The sequence below is a fragment of the Sarcophilus harrisii genome, chromosome 2 (genome assembly GCF_902635505.1).
Source record: "Sarcophilus harrisii chromosome 2, mSarHar1.11, whole genome shotgun sequence".
NCBI lineage: Eukaryota > Metazoa > Chordata > Mammalia > Dasyuromorphia > Dasyuridae > Sarcophilus > Sarcophilus harrisii.
The window spans coordinates 343,255,411-343,276,361 of record NC_045427.1 but is presented as its reverse complement, the minus strand read 5'-3'; the positions used below and the strand labels follow the sequence as shown (position 1 = coordinate 343,276,361).

Sequence of the window (20,951 nt, the reverse complement as noted above, 5' to 3'; positions counted from 1 at the left end):
TGAATGTTCTTGAATACTTTTGCTGGTACAATTAATTTTGTATTTTAAATGTTTTTATAATATTAAGTTAAATGACTTGTTTTTTCATGTCTGATCTTGATCCTGCTTACTCCCAGGGCCACAAGAAAGTCAAGAAATAATTGAAGACTCTTCATTGTGAATAACTTTTTATCTCTATGCTGAATTCAGCAGAGTATAATAAATAGCTATGTGTTTTTAGCTAATACTTTTCCCTTCATGGATCTACATCTCCATTTCTAAATGATAGTTTTGAGTAAAGACCTCTAAGAGCCCTTAAATTTCTTACATTCAATGATTCCATACTAAATAGAAGTAGTTTTTCTCTGTCTTTGATTCAGTAAATGTTAAGTTATCGTCTAAGTGTAAGATACTGTGCTAGGTGATAAAAATATAAAAAAATAAAATAGGACTTGCCCTCAAAGAGCTTATATTGTATTTGAATGACACAACATATATAAAGAAAAGTAAAAAAAGAATTTGAGGAGAAAGAAAACACAAACAGTTTTTGGATTTAAGGAGGGCCTCCAAGAGGAAGTGGCACTTATATCAATTCTTGAAAAAAGTGAAGGATTTTCTGAAGTAAAGATGAGCCCATTCTATGCATAAAGGATGACTTCTACAACTCACTAGAAAAGGGATATGACATGTAGAGCTCAGGAAATTGCCAGTAGCCTAGTTTAGCTGTAATGTAGTAGATAAAAGCCAGCAATAAATAAATAACAAAGAAAGAAAAAAGAAAAATTAGAGACATTATACAAAGCTTAAAAACGAGAATTTTATTTTATCCTGAAGGCAAAGGTTTCCACTGAAAGTTTTCAAGCTGATGAAAGACAAGACCAGTCCTGGAACTTAAGATATTTATTTTGGAAACTGTGAGAAACATAGATTGAAGAATTAAGAGAGGAAGAAACCAGAAAGTAAATTTAGGAAATTATTACATCAGTATATGTGAGAGATAAGTGCCTGGACCAGTGAGAAAGTTATATGAGTGGAAGAGAAAATTAACTCTATGACAGAAAGAAAACTTGAATTCATGGTTTTCTGATTCCAGTCAATCTTCTGTTGACTATAACCATATTGCTTCTCTAACGATACGAAATGAGGTGTGTGTGTGTGTGTGTTTTCTGATTGTGGGGCTGAGAGCAGGTGAGGAGTGTTAGGCTTTAATAAGAAGCAAAGTATTCAGAGCAATGAGGCAAATTTAATAAGATTGTTATGGTTAATTGAATAATTGTGGTTTCCAGATCAATTTAGGAAAAACAGTGATAAGCCAGAATGTGGCCAGGACAATGAGAGGTTTCAACACAATGACTTATTTAAAAGCTATAAAGATCCATAACACGGAGAAGAGAAAACTTGGTGGGTATATGATTTCTAGCTTCAATAATCTGAAAAGTTACCATGTGGAAAACCCTATACTTTGCTTATCTGTAAAATGAGAGTTAGGCTAAATAATCTCTAACATACTTTACAGCTCTAAATTCTATGTCCCATAAGAGATAGATATTTGAGTGGTTTTCCCAGTAATAAGAGAGTTTTGCTTTGATATATCCATTTTCCCCTAACTTCCTTAAATAGAAGAAAAATGATGTTGATGTTTGAATGATGGTGCATACAGCACTGGATTTGCTGTGAATAAATAGAAACATTGCATAACTATCTGGATTAAAATTATGGCAAGTAAACTGATCTTGTTTTGTGACTGTAGAAAAGCCCATACATGCCCATTTTCAAAGTCAGTTATTTCTGTAACACTTTTCTACTGTGATATCCTTTGAGCACAGGGACCCTACTTAAGTCTTTGTCATCACAATTCTGCCAATTGTCTCTGACAGCTGTATAGTGGAGAAACTGGAAGCAAGAAAAACAAATAGGAGGCTACTAAAAAAGACCAGGTGAAAGACAATAAAGACGTAAGCTAGCTCACTGGTTATAGGTGTATCAAGAACTAGACAAATGTGAAGGATATTTTGGAGGTTAAACTGACAAGAGATTGGGTACAGTCAAAGGTGCCTTTAACTGGCAATGTGTAGGAATGGGATTGTAATAGGTCTCTCAAATTCCTTCTTAGGTAAATGTGTATTTTAAATAGCCCAGAATTCATTAGAAAATCGTCAGTCTTTAATCTCAGTGAAGAAGGATCAGGTGGAAGAGAATCGTGTGCAATTGTCAGCTGAGTAAAACTAGCCGACCACAGCCACACAACCAGCAACTCGAGTCTCAACCACCCCAATCTCCCAGCTTTTCTTCCTGTCTCTCCTGCCTCCACCCACCAAATCTCATTTCTATACAACACATCAGACTTGCACAGGGGCAGGACCATTCTTATCCAATCATGTATATTAATAGAGTAAGCCCAATTACCTCTAGCCTCATGTACTTGGACCCAGTGCATCAGCTCAAACCTCCAGCCCATTACATCTCCCGCTTCTTTTATTTTAGAAAACAGTTGGTCATGCCATCCCTGACTCCTCAGGAGGTCAGACCCCAAGGGAGGTGATCACAGCCTCCCCTAACTTCTCAGGAAGGAGGTGAAACACAAAAGGAGATGATCACGCCCACCTGACATCCGAAGAAGAAAACACCAAAGGAAATGGGTTTAGCGGGGTTTCTGGGCTGAAGGACTTATAGCACAAACCCATCAGCATGGGAGGTATACAACAACACAATAACGCAGAAGGCTATTGGGATGACCCTCCCTCAGTCAGTGCAGGCTCGATGTGGTGTAACAAACATGAATTATACACGCAAGTAGCGAATAGCAAAACAATATAAACAATATGGTTGGAAAAAGATCACCGGTCCTAGAAGGAGGGTATTAAACAACATCACAACACCTTCCAACGCAAAGATAGTCCAAAACCAATCTATTTCCATTGTTTCAATGTCAGAATCAATGATCCCCTGAGTTTTGAAGTCCTGAAAATCTTTTTATTGTTAGGAAATCCAATGATCCCCAAGATTTTGAAGTTTGTAACAGTCTTATCATTTCTAGAGAATCCAATGATTCCTGAGAGTTTTCATACTGTCTCAGAGAATCCAAGATTCCTGAGGGTTTTCGTCCTATGGCTCAGAGAATCCAATGATTCCTGAGGGTTTTGAAGTCCAACAATATTTGATGTCCATGCGTCAAATGCCATAACTGCCACGCTCTTTCAATGGTGGGCACAATCAGCAACAGAACCACCCAATATTTCTTGGGTCTTATCCTTTGTTTCAAAGGTCTGCTCTGTCTCTCTGCGATGGACAAGGCAAATATGGCTCATTGGCACCCATCTGATTCCTTCTCCACCTGTAGAGATACAAGCAAACCCTCTCCCCAAAGCAGTTAGCCTATCTGGTCCTTTCCATTCACCACTTTCTGGTCTCCACATCACCCACGATTATCTAAAGATAGTGGAGCTGCTTGATGGACACTGACCTTCCGTGGGTTATAAAACCTGTCAGCCGAGCCAGTGCATCTTTGTCAAAATCAAGAAGTTAATAGTATAAAGAGCTAGATTTAGAAGTTCTCTCTAGGGTTACCTGTGGCTCCCCCTTTCTTTGTTTTGGAGTAGTGTCTTAATATCTCTGTTTCTCCTCTCCACTATTGCCTGTCCTTGAGGATTAAAAGGTATGCCCTGGTGTGTAAATCTTATACTGTGCACAAAAGTGTGCAAAATGTTTCGAAGTATAAGCAGGACCATTGTCTGTTTTATTGCTTGTGAACCATAATGGCAAATGCTTGTATGAGAATTCAGTGACCACTTTGTCTTTTGCTGCTGGCATTGCAAAAGTGAATCCTGAAAAGGTGTCTACCAAACATGGATCAAAGACAGACAACCAAAAGATTTATAAGGGTCACATCCATTTGCCAGATTTATTGGGTCTCAAACCATGAGGGTTCTTCCCTGGAGGGAATGCAGGAGTGTGGAAAGGAATGAAGCTGTACGGGCTTTTACTATGCTGCTAGCTTCCTCTTTTGTTATTCCAAATTGTAAACGTAAAGCTCCAGCAGCCTGATGATATTTAGAATGAGATGCCTGAGCTTCTTGGAACAAAAGGGGTATTGACCAAATAGTTAGAAGGCTATCTGCCTTTTGAATTGCCATCAAATATGGGACCTGGAAGTCCACTATGAGAATGGACATGTAATATATAGATCTTACCTGGATGCTTTTCTCACTTGCTCTTGAAGTTTCTTAAGAGCTGATATATATTAGAGGCTGCAAATTTATTTGGGCTGTGGCAATTTTTGTACCACACCTACTGAATAGGCCGAATCAGATATTATATTTATGTCTCCTGGATAATTAGTAAGAGCTAGAATGATGGCAAATTCATTCTGCTGAGTGGACTGAAAAGGAGTTCTGAGTACTCTTTATAGTTAGATCATGAGAGTACACAGCACAAATATTATGTTTGGATGCATCCGTGAAGATTGTTGGTCCTTGAAGAGGAACGTTAGAAACTTTTCTTCAAGAGTCCATCGCCAATTATGGAATAGTCTAGTTATCTTTAATGGAGACCCATGTAAAAATTTGGAGCCATGGCTAATAAAAATTTGCCACTTGGGATGGTCTCACAACACACATTAATTTGTGTAATGGTATAAAGTGTATATCTTATCAGGTCTTGTCCCAGATAATTGTACTGCCTGTTTAGTGGCCTTTAATAAAATTCTAGCCACAAGCACTGGGTAGGGGTAGGCTTTGATCTGGTTGTGCGGGAGGTTCACCCACTCGTCACACTGTGTCCTTGATGAAGGACTGCTGTGGTGCCTCTTGTGGAAAACGATATCTCCAAGGGTTTTGAGTGACTCTTTCAACCACATTGGATAAACCAGTTCAACTTCTCTCAAAGCCTCTTGAGCTTCTTTTTGTAAGCTGGCGTGGTGAATTTAAGCACTGTCTCCCTTAAAATGTCATATAACGGTTGTAACTGATAGGTAGTCAAACCTAACACTGGTTGCATCCATTGGATATCTCCTATAATTTCTGAAAATCATTCAATGTGTTTAGCTTTTCTGTTCTTAGAGAGTTTTGAACTGTAAGCACCTTAGGGTATACTTCATATCCTAAATATTGAAAAGGAGCATGTCTTTTGAATTTTTTCTGGTGCTATGTATAATTTGTAATTCCTTAGTGTTCTATGGTCTTTTTGTAGACATGCCTCTAACATTTGTTCCTCAGGTACATCCCAAAATGTCATCCATGTAATGTAATAGCATAACTTTTGGGGAATGCTTTTCTTACTGGAGCAAGAGCAGCAGCAACATACATTTGACACATAGTAGGGCTGTTTTTCATTCCTGTGCAAAACTGTCCATTCATATCTTTTATAAGGCTCAGCTAAGTTAACGCTGGGCACTGAAAAGGCAAATCTTTTCTATCCTCCTTATCCAGAGGGATAGAATAGAAACAACCTTAATATCTTATGACCCAAAGAGGCCATTCTCTAGGCAACTGAGTAGGAGATGGAAGTCCAGGCTGAAGAGTTCCATAGTTTCCATCTGTTCATTCACTTTTCTTAAATCCGTTAACATCCTCCATTTTCAGATTTCTTTTTCACAACAAACACTGGGGAATTCCAAGGACTTAGAGAAGGTTTTAAGTGTCCTTGGTCAAGCTGTTCCTGTACTATATCTAATAAGGCCTGAATTTTATCTTTACTTAAGGGCCACTGCTCTATCCACACTGGTGTATCAGTTTTCCATTGGATAGGAACAGGTGAAAGTGTTGGCAGACCTTCAACAGCAGCCCTGCTTAAAAAACCTAGGTACTCATTTTTAACCCTAATTGCTGTAAAACGTCTCTTCCCCACAGATTGATGGGGATTTTTTCAACTATAAAAGGAGTAAAAACTCCTGTTTTGCCTTCAAAAGTCCATCTCATAGGGGCAGCACTAACTTCAGCTGCTATTGATCCTCCTACACCAGACATGTAGGTGTCTGCTTTCATCTTTGGCCAGTGACTGGGCCAGTGGCACATCAATGACCTCCGATCTGCACCAGTGTCTACCAATCCTTCCAATGGAAGGCCATTTATATAGATTGTGAGCATAGGTCAGTCAGTTGTCATAGCTGCTGTCCAGTAAATTGCTGGATTTTGTGATCTGGAATCAGAATCTGGGGGACCAACCACAAGGTTCCTAATAGGGCCCTGTATGAGTAAACCTGATGCTTCTATTTCTCCTGGGTGATAAGTCACACATTGTCTGCCTGTATTGGTGACTGGGATATTATCTAACATTCCCCAGTTTCCCACATCAGTATGTGGATGGACACTGCTTTGCGTACTCTCAGGAGGTAAAATGGTAAGCCTTACTGTGCCTGGAGGCAAGGGATCCATAGGCTGGAGAGGAACAGATTTCCTCTCCTCCAGGGGGTATCTCAGTTGTCTCAGCTGCATACAACTCTATTCTCCTAATTGTAACCTTTCTTCCATCAGGTTGCTTCTGGCTGATTGATTGTGTAATCCTTTCTGCCATCAATTTCCTGGCTGATTGGTTATTGGGTCTAGCCGTCTAGGCACTCTCTGGGTGCACCGTTGGCTGCCATCCCCAAGTGTTTTTTTGCCTGGGGCCCTGGGGCTGGGCCCTCATCCCTTCCCTGAACCTGTCTACATTCTGAGGGAATGGAACCTCTGTTGCGGACATGGATTGGGTCTTGTTCTCCCCACCTGTTTTCTCATTCTGCCTCTATCCAACATTGAGCTTTCAGATGCCCTACTTTACCACACTGAAAGCATTGACTTCTCTCTGAAGTCCCTTGGAAGGACCCTGTCTACCATGTTGGGTCGGGAAGTCTGCATCATGTCGGGCTATAAAGGCATTTGTGCCCACTGTGGCCGCTCTTATGAACTCCTCTAAAGGACATCCTTACAGTTAGTAATCCTTTGCACCTCATTGCTTTTCCTTGCAATTGCCTTATTAAAACATCTGTTGGGATTTTCCCCCATTAGTTCTTGTGATGCAGCTGCAAATTAAAAGTCAAAAGGGCTCATCTGGCCCTTGCATTATTTTTGAAAAGGCCTCACCTTTATCATTTTATTGGGAATCGGACCTTTGATAGCATTAAACAATTTGCTCTTATGCTACCTGAATAATTAACCTTTGGACTTGCATTGGACCTATACCTTGTAGTAGGTCATGGTGATCAAGCATGAACAATTTACTATTTTGTTGGGCTTGTATCCTCAACTCACTATATTCAAGGCCACATTAATTTTGTCCAGGTTCTAGGCATACCCTTGCTATGATTTCCAGTCATCAGGAGTCAAGACTTGGAAAGCCAAATTCTGTATCAGCATCTTAACATAAGCTGATGTAGCCCCATAATTATGCAGGCCTTTTTAAGAAATGATTTCTAAGTTAAAGGGGCTATCTTCGACTTTTTGACCTGGGCATTAGACTGGGAAATTACAGGAAACATAAGTGGCTGAACTCCCGGATTCCCACCCTTTTTCTTTGGCCTTCATTAAGCCCTCTTGAAGCCTATAAGATTGGTCCTGTCCTGCCCCCCACTGTCCCTCCTCCCTCCATCCCGGAGGTGGGTTGTGGAAGGAGAGTCAATCCTTGCTCCTGGGGTGGGGTGAAGCCCCCTCCTGAGGGGAAGGTCACCACACCCTTGCTCATAAGTCTCCATGCCCTGGGGATATGGTCATTAATCTCTTCATTTCTTCCTCCTTAATATCATGGCTAATTTGAGGAGGGTGGAAGAACCATGGGTTTTCTTTCCAAAGGGTTCTTATCTAACAAATACATTTAAAATAAAATCCTCCATGGAAATTGAATGAGGACCATATTCTCAAATTTGGACATCTCTTGTCAACCCGGACCATTATTTGGAATCTGCTCCTCCTCTACAATCAAGGGAATGCAGTTTAATATATCCACAAATCTCGCTATCTGTTCCCAAGTTATAATAACCCATTATTTCTGTCAGCTTTCATGCTTTCTTGCCCACTCTTGGGTGGGGTTGGGGGCGGGATAGAGTCTTTGCCGCATTTGTCCATTTTAAAAAAAAAAAAAGGGTTACTTGTTTGTTTTAAGAAAATAAGTTCCTTATTTGTCTATTAAAATACTCACCAAGTTCCTGGTCACCGGAACTTCTTCAGTCCTTGTTCCCACTGTTGGGCGCCAAATGTAAGTCTGTATTTTAAGATCAGCACGAGACAGGAATTCAGGTTGGGGAAAATTATCAGTCTTTATTCTCAGTGAAGAAGGATCAGGTGGAAGAGAATCGGCGATAGCAATTTGTGCAGCTGAGTCAAGAAGCTGCTCGACCAGGCCCACAACCAGCAGCTCAGAGTCTCGAACCCAGCCCAATCTCCCCCAATTTCTCTTCCTGTCTCTCTCTCTGCCTCCACCCACCAAAATCGTCATTTCCTATACAACACATCAGGACTTGCATGGAGAGTGGGCAGGGACCATTCTTTATCCAATCATGTATATTAATAGAGTATAGCCCAATTACTATCTAGCCTCATGTACTTGGGACCTCAGTGCATCAGCTCAAACTTCAGCCCATTACACTTAGGCTTTAAATAGTTTTTACTAGTAACATAAAACCAGTTTTCTCTGTCTCATTAGCTTGGTTCAACAAAAGCACTAACCAACTCTTATACATGATTCCAGTTATCCAGACCTAATACTTATAGTATTATAAAAGTCATTATTTTGGAGAGGACCTTGGTTCCATAAATGTGAGGCATTATCAGCTAATATATGAATATAGACCGTGAATTGGCAAAATTTCACAATATAGATAACAATACAGAATTATTCTGAATGGATATATGTGAACATATGATATGTGTGTGTGTATATATATATATATATATATATATATAGAGAGAGAGAGAGAGAGAGAGAGAGAGAGAGAGAGATAATGCTATACAAATGTAAATACACATATAGCAGGTATCTATCAAGAAGGATTTTTAAATCCCTAATCTGTGCAGGACACTAGAGAGATAAAACCAAAATCAAATAGTCCTGCCTCAGCATAAAATACACATAAAGTATAGACAAAATAGATAAAAAATATAAAAAAGGAAATTAAAGGAAAAAAGGATTAGCAGCTAGGTAGAAATAAGGAAAGGCTTCATGTAAAAGAGATTTTAATGTAAAAGATGTACTTTATACATATCTTAATATATATGTATATATATATGCCTAAAGGGAGGTAATATACATGTTATCATATATAGATTCATGTGTGCAATATAACATACATATGTAGTATTCATGTATACATATCAATCACAAATGCTGTATATATAAATATTTGTGTGTATATATTGAGAGTCAGATGGCATAGAAAATAGATAGGAAAATCAGGTTTTAACTTCTGCCTATTGCAAACTACATACTGGCTGTAGGACTATGAACAAATCATTTAAATTATTAAGGTCCTAGGCAATTCTCTAAGACGTTGAGTTGCAAAAAAAGGTGCTGATATATATTAATAGAGAATTTGCTCACTGCGAATTCCTTATAATAATGAAACTTCTAAGCCTAATCCATATACACATACTATAAGCATAACATGCTACATTCATATTCATGATGTATAAGAACACTTGTGCCCATGGGTGGGTTACTATACATATAACACATGTGGAGATACAAATGCATATTATGGAATGTGAAGAGATATGGGCATGCATGTTCAAAACACACATGTATAAATGTGTAGATACATGTATGCATTATGTATTTAGTAGGCATATATGGATAACTGATAGACATATTACTATAGATACACACATTTATACATTATATTATACACACAAGATACTGGTTCAGTGACCCAGGAATAGAAAGCATTACTTTGTTGTAACAAAACCAAGATGAAAACAATCCTGATTCTTTCCAATTTCCTTTGAGGGTTTGGTATTTGAGACATATTCTATGATGTGCTTCCCTCTGATTTCAAACACTCTGATTTTTTTTCAGGTTCACATAAAAGAAAACTCTCAGATTTGTCTTCTGCATTGAAAGCCTGAACTAGATCTGAATTCTGTACTGGCACAGAGAAATTAGTTGCTATTCAGATAGTCAGAAAGAGAGGACTAAAGACTTAATACTTAGTCCTTAGAGGAATAAAGACTTAGTACTTAGAAATCACTTAATCCAACCCCTTCCAACCCAATTTGTGGATGGAGATACTGAGGCAGAGGGGAGCAGGATAGTGCTGCGCAGTGTTTTGTAGAGTTAAGAGTTCTTAGAGCCCACTTGAAGAGGTACTGTGATTTGAAAGAAAGATTACTGAAAACAACTGAGTTTGAATTTTGCCTCTGGCAATTACCACCTATGTGAACATGGCCAAATTATCTACCTTCTCCAATCATCTGGAAAATTCATGTAATAATATCTGTGAGTTCACAGGACCAGTATAAAGGTCAAAGAAGGTAACAACGAATTAAATTATAGAATCAAAGATGTATAATTGGAAGGAACTTCAGAGACTACCTAATTCAATCTTCTTTTTTGGTAGATGAGGAAAATGAGACCTACTGAAGTTAAGCAATTTACCCACTAGTAGCAAATATTTGGTGATTAACTTTTTTTGTCCCTAGAAATAGCTCACAAAAAAATCACTTCCTTGTCTCACATTTTTCCTATTTCCCCCTTTATAAAATTTGGATAGGAAAAACAAGGTTGTTGTGACGATCAAAAAAGATGTGATATGAAATAGTTTTTAAACATTAAATCTGTGTAATTGTTAATTGATGTTATTATACAAGATTATACAAGACTTCATATCTCATTTCTATTTTTTTTTCTTTTTAAAACTTTTTTACTTAAAAGTTTTGAGTTCCAAATTTTATCTCTCTCTCTCTCTTTCTCTCTCTCTCTTTACCTTGTCTCTGGGTTGATAAGCAATCAGATATAGGTAATTATGCTATAATGTAAAATATTTCCTTATTAGTCATTTTGTACAAGAAGATGAACAAAAAATGAATAAAAGAAAGTGAAAATAGTGTGTCTTTTTCTGCATTAAATTAATATCAGTTATTTCTCTGGAGACAGATAATATGGAATTGACTTGAATATTTGCTAAGTCAGTCACAGTTCTTCATCAAACAATATTATTGTTCCTCTGTACGATGTTATTCTGGTTCTGTTCATTTTGCATCAGTTCATGTAACTCTTTCTAAATTTTTTCTGAAATCATACTATTTCTCATTTCTTTTTTAATATATATTACTTTCTTAATCATGTTGGGAGAGAAAAATCAGAGCAACAGGGGAAAACCACTGGGAAACAGAAAACTAAAAAACAGAAAAAAAAAGATATGAACATAGGATGTGTTAATTTACATTTAGTCTCCTTAGTTTTTTTTTTTTTTTTTTCTGGATACATATGGCATTTTCTGTTCAAAATCTATTAGAATTGTTTTGTATCACTGAGCCACTTAGAAGAACCAAGTCTTTAATTCTTGATCATCACACAGTCTTGCTGTTATTGTATACAATATTTCTAGTTCTGCTTGTTTTACTCACCATCAGTTCATGTAAATTATTCCAGGCATTTCTAAAATTAGCTTGTTCATCATTTTTAATAGAACAATAATATTCCATTATCTTCATATACTGCAACTTGTTCAACCATTTTCCATCTACTTATTTTCTAATTCTTTGCTATCACAAAAGAGCTGCTACAAAAATTTTTGCATTTGTGAGTCCTTTCCCCTCCTTTATGATTTCCTTGGGGATACAAAGCCAGTAATGGTACTGATGGGCAAAAGGGTATGCACAGTTTTATAGCCCTTTGGACATAGTTCCAAATTGCTCTCGAGAATGGTTGAATCATTTCACAACTCCACTAACAATGCATTAGTGTCCCAATTTTCCCACCTTGCCTTCAACATATATTATCTTTTTCTGTCATCTTAGCCAATCTGAGAGGTGTGAGGTGGTATGTCAGAGTTGTTTTAATTTGCATGTCTCTAATCAATAGTGAATTAGAGCTTTTTTTCATATAACTATAGATGGTTTTAATTTCCTCATCTGAAATTTATCTATTCATATCATTTGACCATTTATCAATTGGGGACTACTTCTCATTTCTTCTAGCACAATAATATTTCATTATAATTATATATCATAACTTATTTAGTCATTCCTGAATTGATGGGCATACATTTGACTTCCAATTCTTAACCACCAAAATTAAGAGCTATTATAAATGTTTTTTGTACAAATAGTTCTTTTCCCTTTTTTAAAAATATATTTGGGATCTAGGCCTAGCAGTAGTATTGCTGAATCAAAGGACATGCACAGTTTTATAGCCCTTTAGGGCATAGTTCCAAATTGCTCTCCAGAATGGGTGGATCAGTTCAAAACTCCAGCAACAATGTATTAGAAATCCAGTTTTCCTACATCCCCTCCAACTTGAAGTAAGAAAGGTGCAGGTACTTTATATCTGTGTGACTCTCTGAGTAAGACATTTCACCTTTCAGTTTCAGAGTCTTCTAGCAATGATGATGGTGATGATAGTGGTGTTGGTGATGTTGGAAAAGGAGTAAGAAGAGAAGAAGAAGAAGGGGAAGAAGAAGGAGGAGGAGGAGAAGAGGAAGAAGGAGAAGGAGACAAAGGGGAAGAAGAAGAAGAAGAAGAAGAAGAAGAAGAAGAAGAAGAAGAAGAAGAAGAAGAGAAGAAGGAGGAGGAAAAGAAGGAGGAGGAGGAGAAGGAGGAGAAGAATGAGAACAAGATAAAGAAGAAAAGATAAAAATGATGATGATACAAATGATTATTCCTTTTCATGTGTCCTCTAGCTAAAACACACTATACTGTATATTATCACCTAAAGAACCCTTGTGCTAACTTCTATACTTTTGTTCTTATCACTCCCTCCATGTAGAATCTTTCCCCACACTTTCACTTCATTCATTCTTTCCATCCCAGAACAGCGAAGCTTTTGTTCCCTTCCTCCTACCTCTTCTGAAACTTATTACATTCTGTTTTATAATATTATTGTCTCTAATCAGTTTCTTATCAACTTGCCAAAAAGAATTCTGGAAGATGAATCTTTTTTTTCTCCTTATATACAGCATAAGACTTAAAACTCAATACATCCTTAATAACTGCTTGTTGAGTGTAATAAAACAGAAGTAAAAAGAATATACTAGAAAGATAGAAGTTTATTACTCATCTTGGTAACTCAACACAACAATATCCTACTCCATACCTTTCTGCCTTCACAGATAAAAGTGTCAAGCTAGTTGATCATTGTGGCAAGGGTAACTAATAAAGTTCTTCCCATGATGCCATAATTTTATTTCCTTTTATCTTACTGGTAACACAACCTGAATCACAGGGCTCATACTATATCCTGAGAGTAGACCACCAGCAGCAAGGCAGTACCCTACATGCTTCTTTCTCCCAGGAAGCTATTTTATCTTCCTTGTATTTCCTGAATTGCTACAAGATTACTATAACTTTCACATTAAAAGATTGGTTTACTGTTGGTGAATATGTATCATTGTCAATATTTTCAAGCACTTACCTCTATGAAAATGATGTCCTGATTTATATATCTAGTCCTGAAATATAGTTTTTTCATATCAAACTGCCAGCTAGACATGTATATGTATATGTATATACAAAAGGCATATTAAAATCAACATGTCTAAAATCTTTTTTCCTGAAACTCCTACCTCTTCTTACTTCCCTAGTTATATTAAGGATACCTAAGGATCATAGTTTTCCAGTCATCCAGGTTCACAACCTTGATCATTTTCAACTCTTTATAAAGAGTTTACTCCATAAAGCCAATAAGTTGCCCAGTCTTATCACTTCTACCTAAACAATATTCCTCCCATCTACCTGTCTTTCTACTCATTCAAGCATCACCTTCATTCAGATCTCCATTACTATATCATAGATATATCTTAGACATATATGTTTCTCTCTATATATCTTTCTATCTATTTATCTATCACCTAATGTCTCCTAAATTGTCTCCTTGCTTCAAATCTCTTTCCTCTATTGTTAAGAACCATGCCTAAGTGAAGGGGCAGGTCAATTCTCTGAGACCCTCCAAAGCTGTGAATCATAACACTTGAAGGAGTTGCAACGCAGCCTTTCGCAGACATTCCTTGTGAATTGGGAATGAAATAAATTGGAGGCAAGAGGGAAGAGGAGAGAAGTCAGAGAATGCAACTGTCTCTCAGTATCCTTGTATCATCATCATCCTTTCACATAAAGAGATCCACTCTACATGTCTGAGTTAGACCTCCAGCAGCCACTGGTAGGTGGCTCCCATATCACAATACTCTACAATACAAATTAATATTCCTAAAGTACAGGTCTCATTATGCTCTTTCTTGCTCAAGAAACCTCATTGTCTTCCTAGTTACCCTAGGAGAAAATACAAACTTCTCTGTCCAATATTTAAGGCTAGTTCCATCTTATCATTTTAGGTCATTTTACATTTTTCCATGATACTCTTTATCCCAAGCAAATTGACCTATTCACTTCACATGATATTTTATCATATTTTCCATGCCTGAAATATTCTCCCTACTTACCTGTGGCTCATATAATATCTAGCTTCATTCTGGACTCTACTCAAGTAACACCTCTTATACAAGTCTTTTCTTGATTCCTACAGTCATTAGTGTTCTCATTTTCCCCCAAAATTATTTTATGTTCATTTTATCTATTTTTTCTATTTATTTACTGGTTTATGCATCATTTATCTAAACAAAACACAAAGTAGGGGTTGCTTTGTTTTTGTCTTTGTATCTTCAGGGTATAGCATAGTACTTGGAATAAATGATTGTCACATTGAGACCTTTAAAGAGCTGATTTCCCATTTTCTGACTAGTATGTTTGATGGTGACTGCTTGATGCTTTTCTTCACAACTCAGCTCTGTTTTAAAACAGTCCTTCAAAGTCTGACTCTGAGTGTCACCATCTCCTTACTTTTTCTCTCCTTTCCCTAACTTTCCTTTAGATAATCACCTATCTAGAAGTAGAAAGTGAGCAGTCATTTTGCCTAGAATGTGAAAGATATCTGTACATTTCTAAGGACGTGTTGTGAATGTCATCAAGACAGTTTTTGACAAAAGAATGTGCTTGGCTTATGACTTGAACTATCGCAGAAAAAATGCTTCATTTGAGCACCTGATATAATAGAAAGAGAGGAGAGAGGATGTGAATCAGGAGAATTGATCAAAGTTTTTAACTTCTGCTGTCATAGAGACTGAGACAGTATTCCTGAAGATGTCTGAGTAGCAATAGCAATGATGAGTAGTATATCCTCAGCCAACAGAAACCAGAAAATGGAGGCTGTTTCTGAGAAACATTTTAAAACAGAATGTCTTATACAGTCAATGAGAGTAAGCTGCAATTATAGAATATACCATAGGAAGCCACAACTGCTACTCTGGGACTTGATATAGGAGGAATCACTGCATGTGACTAACCACATCAGTGGAAGCATCTCTAAATAAAACTGAAGAACTCTTAGAGGTTGATGGTAAGGAATGTTGGTGGATGAGGACTGGGTAGAGGCAAAGGACTTGAACTGATCAGGTTTTTAGGAGTCTGACATGGAATCACAGTTATAAAAGGGAACTTAGTGATTACCTAATTCAAACCCTTCATTTTATAGATTAGGAAACTAAATGACTTCTATTAGGCAATGTCAAAGAGACCTCAGGTACTGTGACTCCAATATCAACAAGGCTTAACAGCCTTTCTATTGTACCATGCCTTCTCCCCCCACCTCTGTCGAAACTTTAACTTTGAGCATAGGCCAAAAAGACAACCATAAGAAGCATCATATAGTGAAACTCCTACTGAAATGGGAGTGAGGTGACCTTGACTGACTGAGTGACTCCAATTCAAGTTATGTCCCTAATGATTTGTCATTGAGCCACTTTTTAAGTGGCTAAGATTCTCAGTTTCCTTATTTGAAAAATGTCAGACTAAAAGATTTTTAAATTCCTTCCAGTTCTGATAATCTTTTAAGATTTATTTCTAGTTATTTCTAGGTCATGATAATGATAGCAAATAAGAGAAGCAGTGGAAAATTCAAAAATAAGGGAACAGAATAATCATTACTAAGTCAGATTCAAATGAGAATGTGTTTAACACACATTGCGGGATCTCAGAAATAATAAAACACATAGCAGAAGGCTTCCAATCTGTTGAATGGAACCTCTTTGAAGGGTTTATAGAAAAACCATGATAATATATATCAAAGAAATGATTTAGAGATCAAATTCGATAGTTTTATAATAATATAGTTTTATAAATGAGGAAATTGTGGAACAGAAAAGCTCAAGTGACCTGTTCAAGATCACATAGCTAGGGTTATAATTATAAAGCATTGTGTGAATTTCAGCTTGGATCATTATTCCTAATTTTCTTCCACAATATAATACATACAACCAAAGTTATGCCAAGTAACAAAAATTAGCAGGTCAAAATTCTCAAAAGCCTTTTTTTTCCCTAAGGTGGGTGTTGAATCTGCGAGGACAATAAAATATCTATTTACAAAGTCTTGTCATCCAAGTCAGGCCTTCTTACCTTTGCATCAGCTGCTTACGGCTCACACACACAGCTGCCCGGTAGTCATGAGTTACACACACTTTATATGGACTGCACTTCATATTCAAGCAAGGATCTTTGGATGGGTCTAGAGCTGTTGGAGAGAAAATGAAAACAGTGTTAGGATCTTAAGGGAAATTGAATTTTTATTTCTGCACAAATAAACTATAGGATCTACTGGTGGTAAATAAAACCAGCCATGTTTTAGAGATGTTTTTATAGAGCAGTGGGTATTAGAATGAAAACTAAAACCACAGAGAATTATATGTATATATATATATATATATATATATATATATCACAGAATTTTTATATTAAAATCAAAAAGGGGACTCCTTTATGCTGTAGGAATTTTGAACTTCATCTTAGAAGTTAATTTTTAAATAAAATCTTTGAAATCTGTCATTCAAAGGGTCAGAACTTACCTTTTTCTTCCTATAACCTTGGAGATGTTCCACTTTAAAAATAAAATTTGCTGGTCAAAGGATATGAACAGACAATTCTCAGATGAAGAAATTGAAACTATTTCTAGCCATATGAAAAGATGCTCCAAGTCATTATTAATCAGAGAAATACAAATTAAGACAACTCTGAGATACAACTACATACCTGTCAGACTGGCTAGAATGACAGAGAAAGATAATGCAGAATGTTGGAGGGGATGTAGGAAAACAGGAACACTAATACATTGTTGGTGGAATTGTGAATAGATCCAACCATTCTGGAGAGAAATTTGGAACTATGCTCAAAAAGTTATCAAACTGTACATGCCCTTTGATCCAGCAGTGTTACTACTGGGCTTATATCCCAAAGAGATCATAAAGAAGGAAAAGGGACCTGTATGTGCATGAATGTTTGTGGCAGCCCTCTTTGTAGTGGCCAGAAACTGGAAACTGAGTAGCTGCCCATCAATTGGAGAATGGCTGAATAAATTGTGGTATATGAATATTATGGAATATTATTGTTCGGTAAGAAATGATCAACAGGATGATTTCAGAAAGGCCTGGAGAGACTTACACGAACTGATGCTGAGTGAAACAAGCAGGGTCAGGAGATCATTATATACTTCAACAACAATAGTATATGATGACCAATTCTGATGGACCTGACCATCCTCAGCAATGAGATGAACCAAATCAGTTCCAATGGAGCAGTAATGAACTGAACCAGCTATGCCCAGCGAAAGAACTCTGGGAGATGACTATTACATTGAATTCCCAATCCCTATATTTTTGCCCACCTGCATTTTTGATTTCCTTCATAGGCTAATTGTACAGTATTTCAGAGTCCGATTCTTTTTGTACAGCAAAATAATGGTTTGGTCATGTATACTTATTGTGTATCTAATTTATATTTTAATATATTTAACATCTATTGGTCATCCTGCCATCTGGGGAGGGGGTGGGGTGAAGGAGGGGGAAAATTGGAACAAGAGGTTTGGCAAATATCAATGCTGTAAAGTCACCCATACATATAACCTGTAAATAAAAGGCTATTAAAAATAAATAAATGAAATTTGCTCTAATTTTTAAAAGCTTCATTCCTATAGAAACATAGTTTTTGTTACGTAGAATTATATGTCAGAATTCCAAAGGGCATAATAAATATAATCCAAATACCTGATTTTACAGATGGGGAAAGGGCAAGATATAACTGCTCAAATTTATACAGTATGTCTCTGATGGAGGTAAGAATTTGATGCAAGGTTCCTTAAAGCTTAAATTCACTTAGTTTAAGTGAATCTACTAAAGCATTAAAATCTAATAAAGGAGTTTTTTTTCGATCCCCATTTGGCCTGATTTTCCTGATTTAGACTGTCTCCCCCATTCAATTCAGCAACCATTTCTTAAGTGACTATTTCACTAAGACCTAAAGTTTAGATAATACAAAATCCCTACCCTTATAGAGTCTACAATCTAATAAGCAATAAACTACATAAAGAGATATACTTAAATGTAAAGTATGGAGAAGGAAAAATAGGTCAAAGACAATTAGTCAAGAAGCATTGAGAATCTTCTCTGTGCCAAGCACTGAAGTAATCACTAGGAATACAAAGAAAAAGAAAAAAATAGTCACTAATCTCATAAGAACTCACAATAAAATTAAGGAGACATCATGAAAACAGTTATATACAAACGAGGTCCACATTGAATAGATGGAAGATAACCTCAAAAAGAAGACTTCAAGTGGGATAAGGAAAGGCTTGTGGTAGAAAGTGAAATTTTAACTGAAATTTGAAAGAGGCCAAAAAAAGGAAGGAAGCAGATTTAAGAAGGAGATTTCAGGGCAGGCAAACAACCAGTGAAAATTCATGAAGATGACAACTGAAATATTTTTTTCTAGGAATATCAAAGAGAACAGTTATTGGATTATAGAGATTGCAGTGGGTACGGTGGGGTGGGGTAGAGAAGGGGGAAGATGTGGAAGATAGAGGTAAGGAGGAAATATAATCTAGGCATGGGATCAAACTATATGAAGATGCAGATATATAGGAAATGGAGTGGAAAGAAGAAGAGCAAGAAGGTCAATTTGCCTAGATAGTAGAAAATAAGAAGGAGGAGGGCGTTACTAAAAAGGTGTATTGAAGTCAGGTTGTAAAGAGCTTTAAATATCAAATAGAGCATTTAGTATTTGGTACTAGAGAAAGTAGAAAGCTGATGGTGTTTATAGAGCAGGGAAATGATATGGTCCTATCTGTACATTAGGAATGACAAGTTGATATCTATCAATCTCGGAATGTCTGAATAAGTTGTGTTATATGAAGGTAATGGTATATTATTGTTCTAGAAAAAATGATGAACAATCTGATTGTTAGAAAAGACTGGAAGCTGATGCTGAGTGAAAAAAGCAAAACTGGGAATATGTTATACACAGTAACAAGATTATGTGATGATCAACTATGAAAGACTTGGTTCTTCTCAGTGCTTCAGTGATCCAAGGCAATCCCAGTAAATTTTGATTAGAAAATATCATCTGCATCAAGAAAGAGAACTATAAAGATTGAACGTAAATCAACACATGCTATGTTCGATTCTTTTTTGTTTTTTTTTTCCCCTCCCACAGTTTTTTTTTTCCCTTTTGTATTGATTTTTTATCTTTCAACAAGATTCATAAAAGTAATATATATTTAACAAGTTAATATAACATGGGACAGCTAGATGGCACAGTGGATACAGCACTGGCCCTGAAGTCAAGAGAACCTGAGTTCTAATCCGATATCATACAATTAATACTTTGTAGCTGTGAGTCTTGGCAAGTCACTTAACCCCAATTGCCTCAGAAAAAGAAAAAGTAAAGAAGGAGAAAAAAGTTAATATACATATATAACCAGAAAAAAATAACACAATAAAGGGAGGAACAAAAGGAATGACAAATTGGCAGTGACATAAAGAAAAGATATATATAGAGGGGAAATACTGGAGGCAGAGACTAATTAAGAGGCTATTGCTGTAATACAGTATCTGGATTAGAGTAGTAGTCAAGTGCAGAGATGGAAAGTAAAGGTTTGTAGATCTAAACCTATTGCTACTTTGACACAGAGAATGAGCTGAGAAGTTTCTGATATCAAAAAATTTATTTAACAATCCCCAAATGCGGGGGGCGGAGCCAAGATGGCGGAGAAGACACACACAACTTTCTGCTTTCCTTTACCCCTATCAATATTAATGAGCCTCAAAAATAGTCTTGACTGCTACAATTGTAAAGATAAGAAGTAGAACAACCACCGGCCAAGAAATCTGCAGCTCCTAAAAAAAGGTTTTCCGGGGCAGGGGGAATCAGCGAGACTGGGAGAGAAATTAGGTTCTGAGGAGGCCTCAAACCGAAAGTGAAAGGATCTCGCCAAAGCAGCCCCAACCAGCAAAGGGGCTTTTCCTTGGGGTTTGGATCACGAGGAGGACTCAGCCCCCACCTCCAATCTGCGCAGTGGGGAGCCTCGGTTGGGCCATAGAGCATTTCCAGGGGCCGATTTGCATCAGGCAGAGACATGGGGAGTTTGCGGGGGCGCTCTGCTGTCAGCTGCCAAATTCAAGTCCCAAAGAGGCCGGCCTGGGGCAGTGACACTTCCCCTTATCTCTAGCCGAGGGCAGCTAACCCAAACCCAATAGGCACCCTCCATAGCTCGCCTGCTGAATCCACTTCCTGTTGGGGAAGGGAAGACTCCACCAGAGCACTCCCATACCTCGGAGGCAGAAATCGGTTTCATCTCTCCCAGCTCTGCAGAGGAAGCTGGAACCCCTTGCCTAGGGAGACAAACCCCAAAGGCTTTAAAAACATGAATAAAAAGATGAAAAGAAAATCTACAGTTTTGAAAAAAAGAGCAGGTCACAAACCTTAAGAGACCCCCAGCAAAATGCATCAGACGTCCTCCTTTCGGATGCTCCC

The 20,951-nt window shown here is 37.2% G+C and overlaps 1 protein-coding gene across 2 annotated transcripts in view; it reads right to left on the bottom strand.

Annotated features, from left to right (window-relative positions):
* SPOCK1 (SPARC (osteonectin), cwcv and kazal like domains proteoglycan 1) overlaps window positions 1–20,951 on the bottom strand; it is a 616,330-nt gene that overhangs the window by 232,620 nt on the left and 362,759 nt on the right. For both annotated transcript variants that reach the window (XM_031953010.1, XM_031953011.1), the window contains exon 4: window positions 16,548–16,662. In XM_031953010.1, the coding sequence (XP_031808870.1) occupies window positions 16,548–16,662 (115 nt within the window). The remainder of the gene's footprint in view (window positions 1–16,547; window positions 16,663–20,951) is intronic.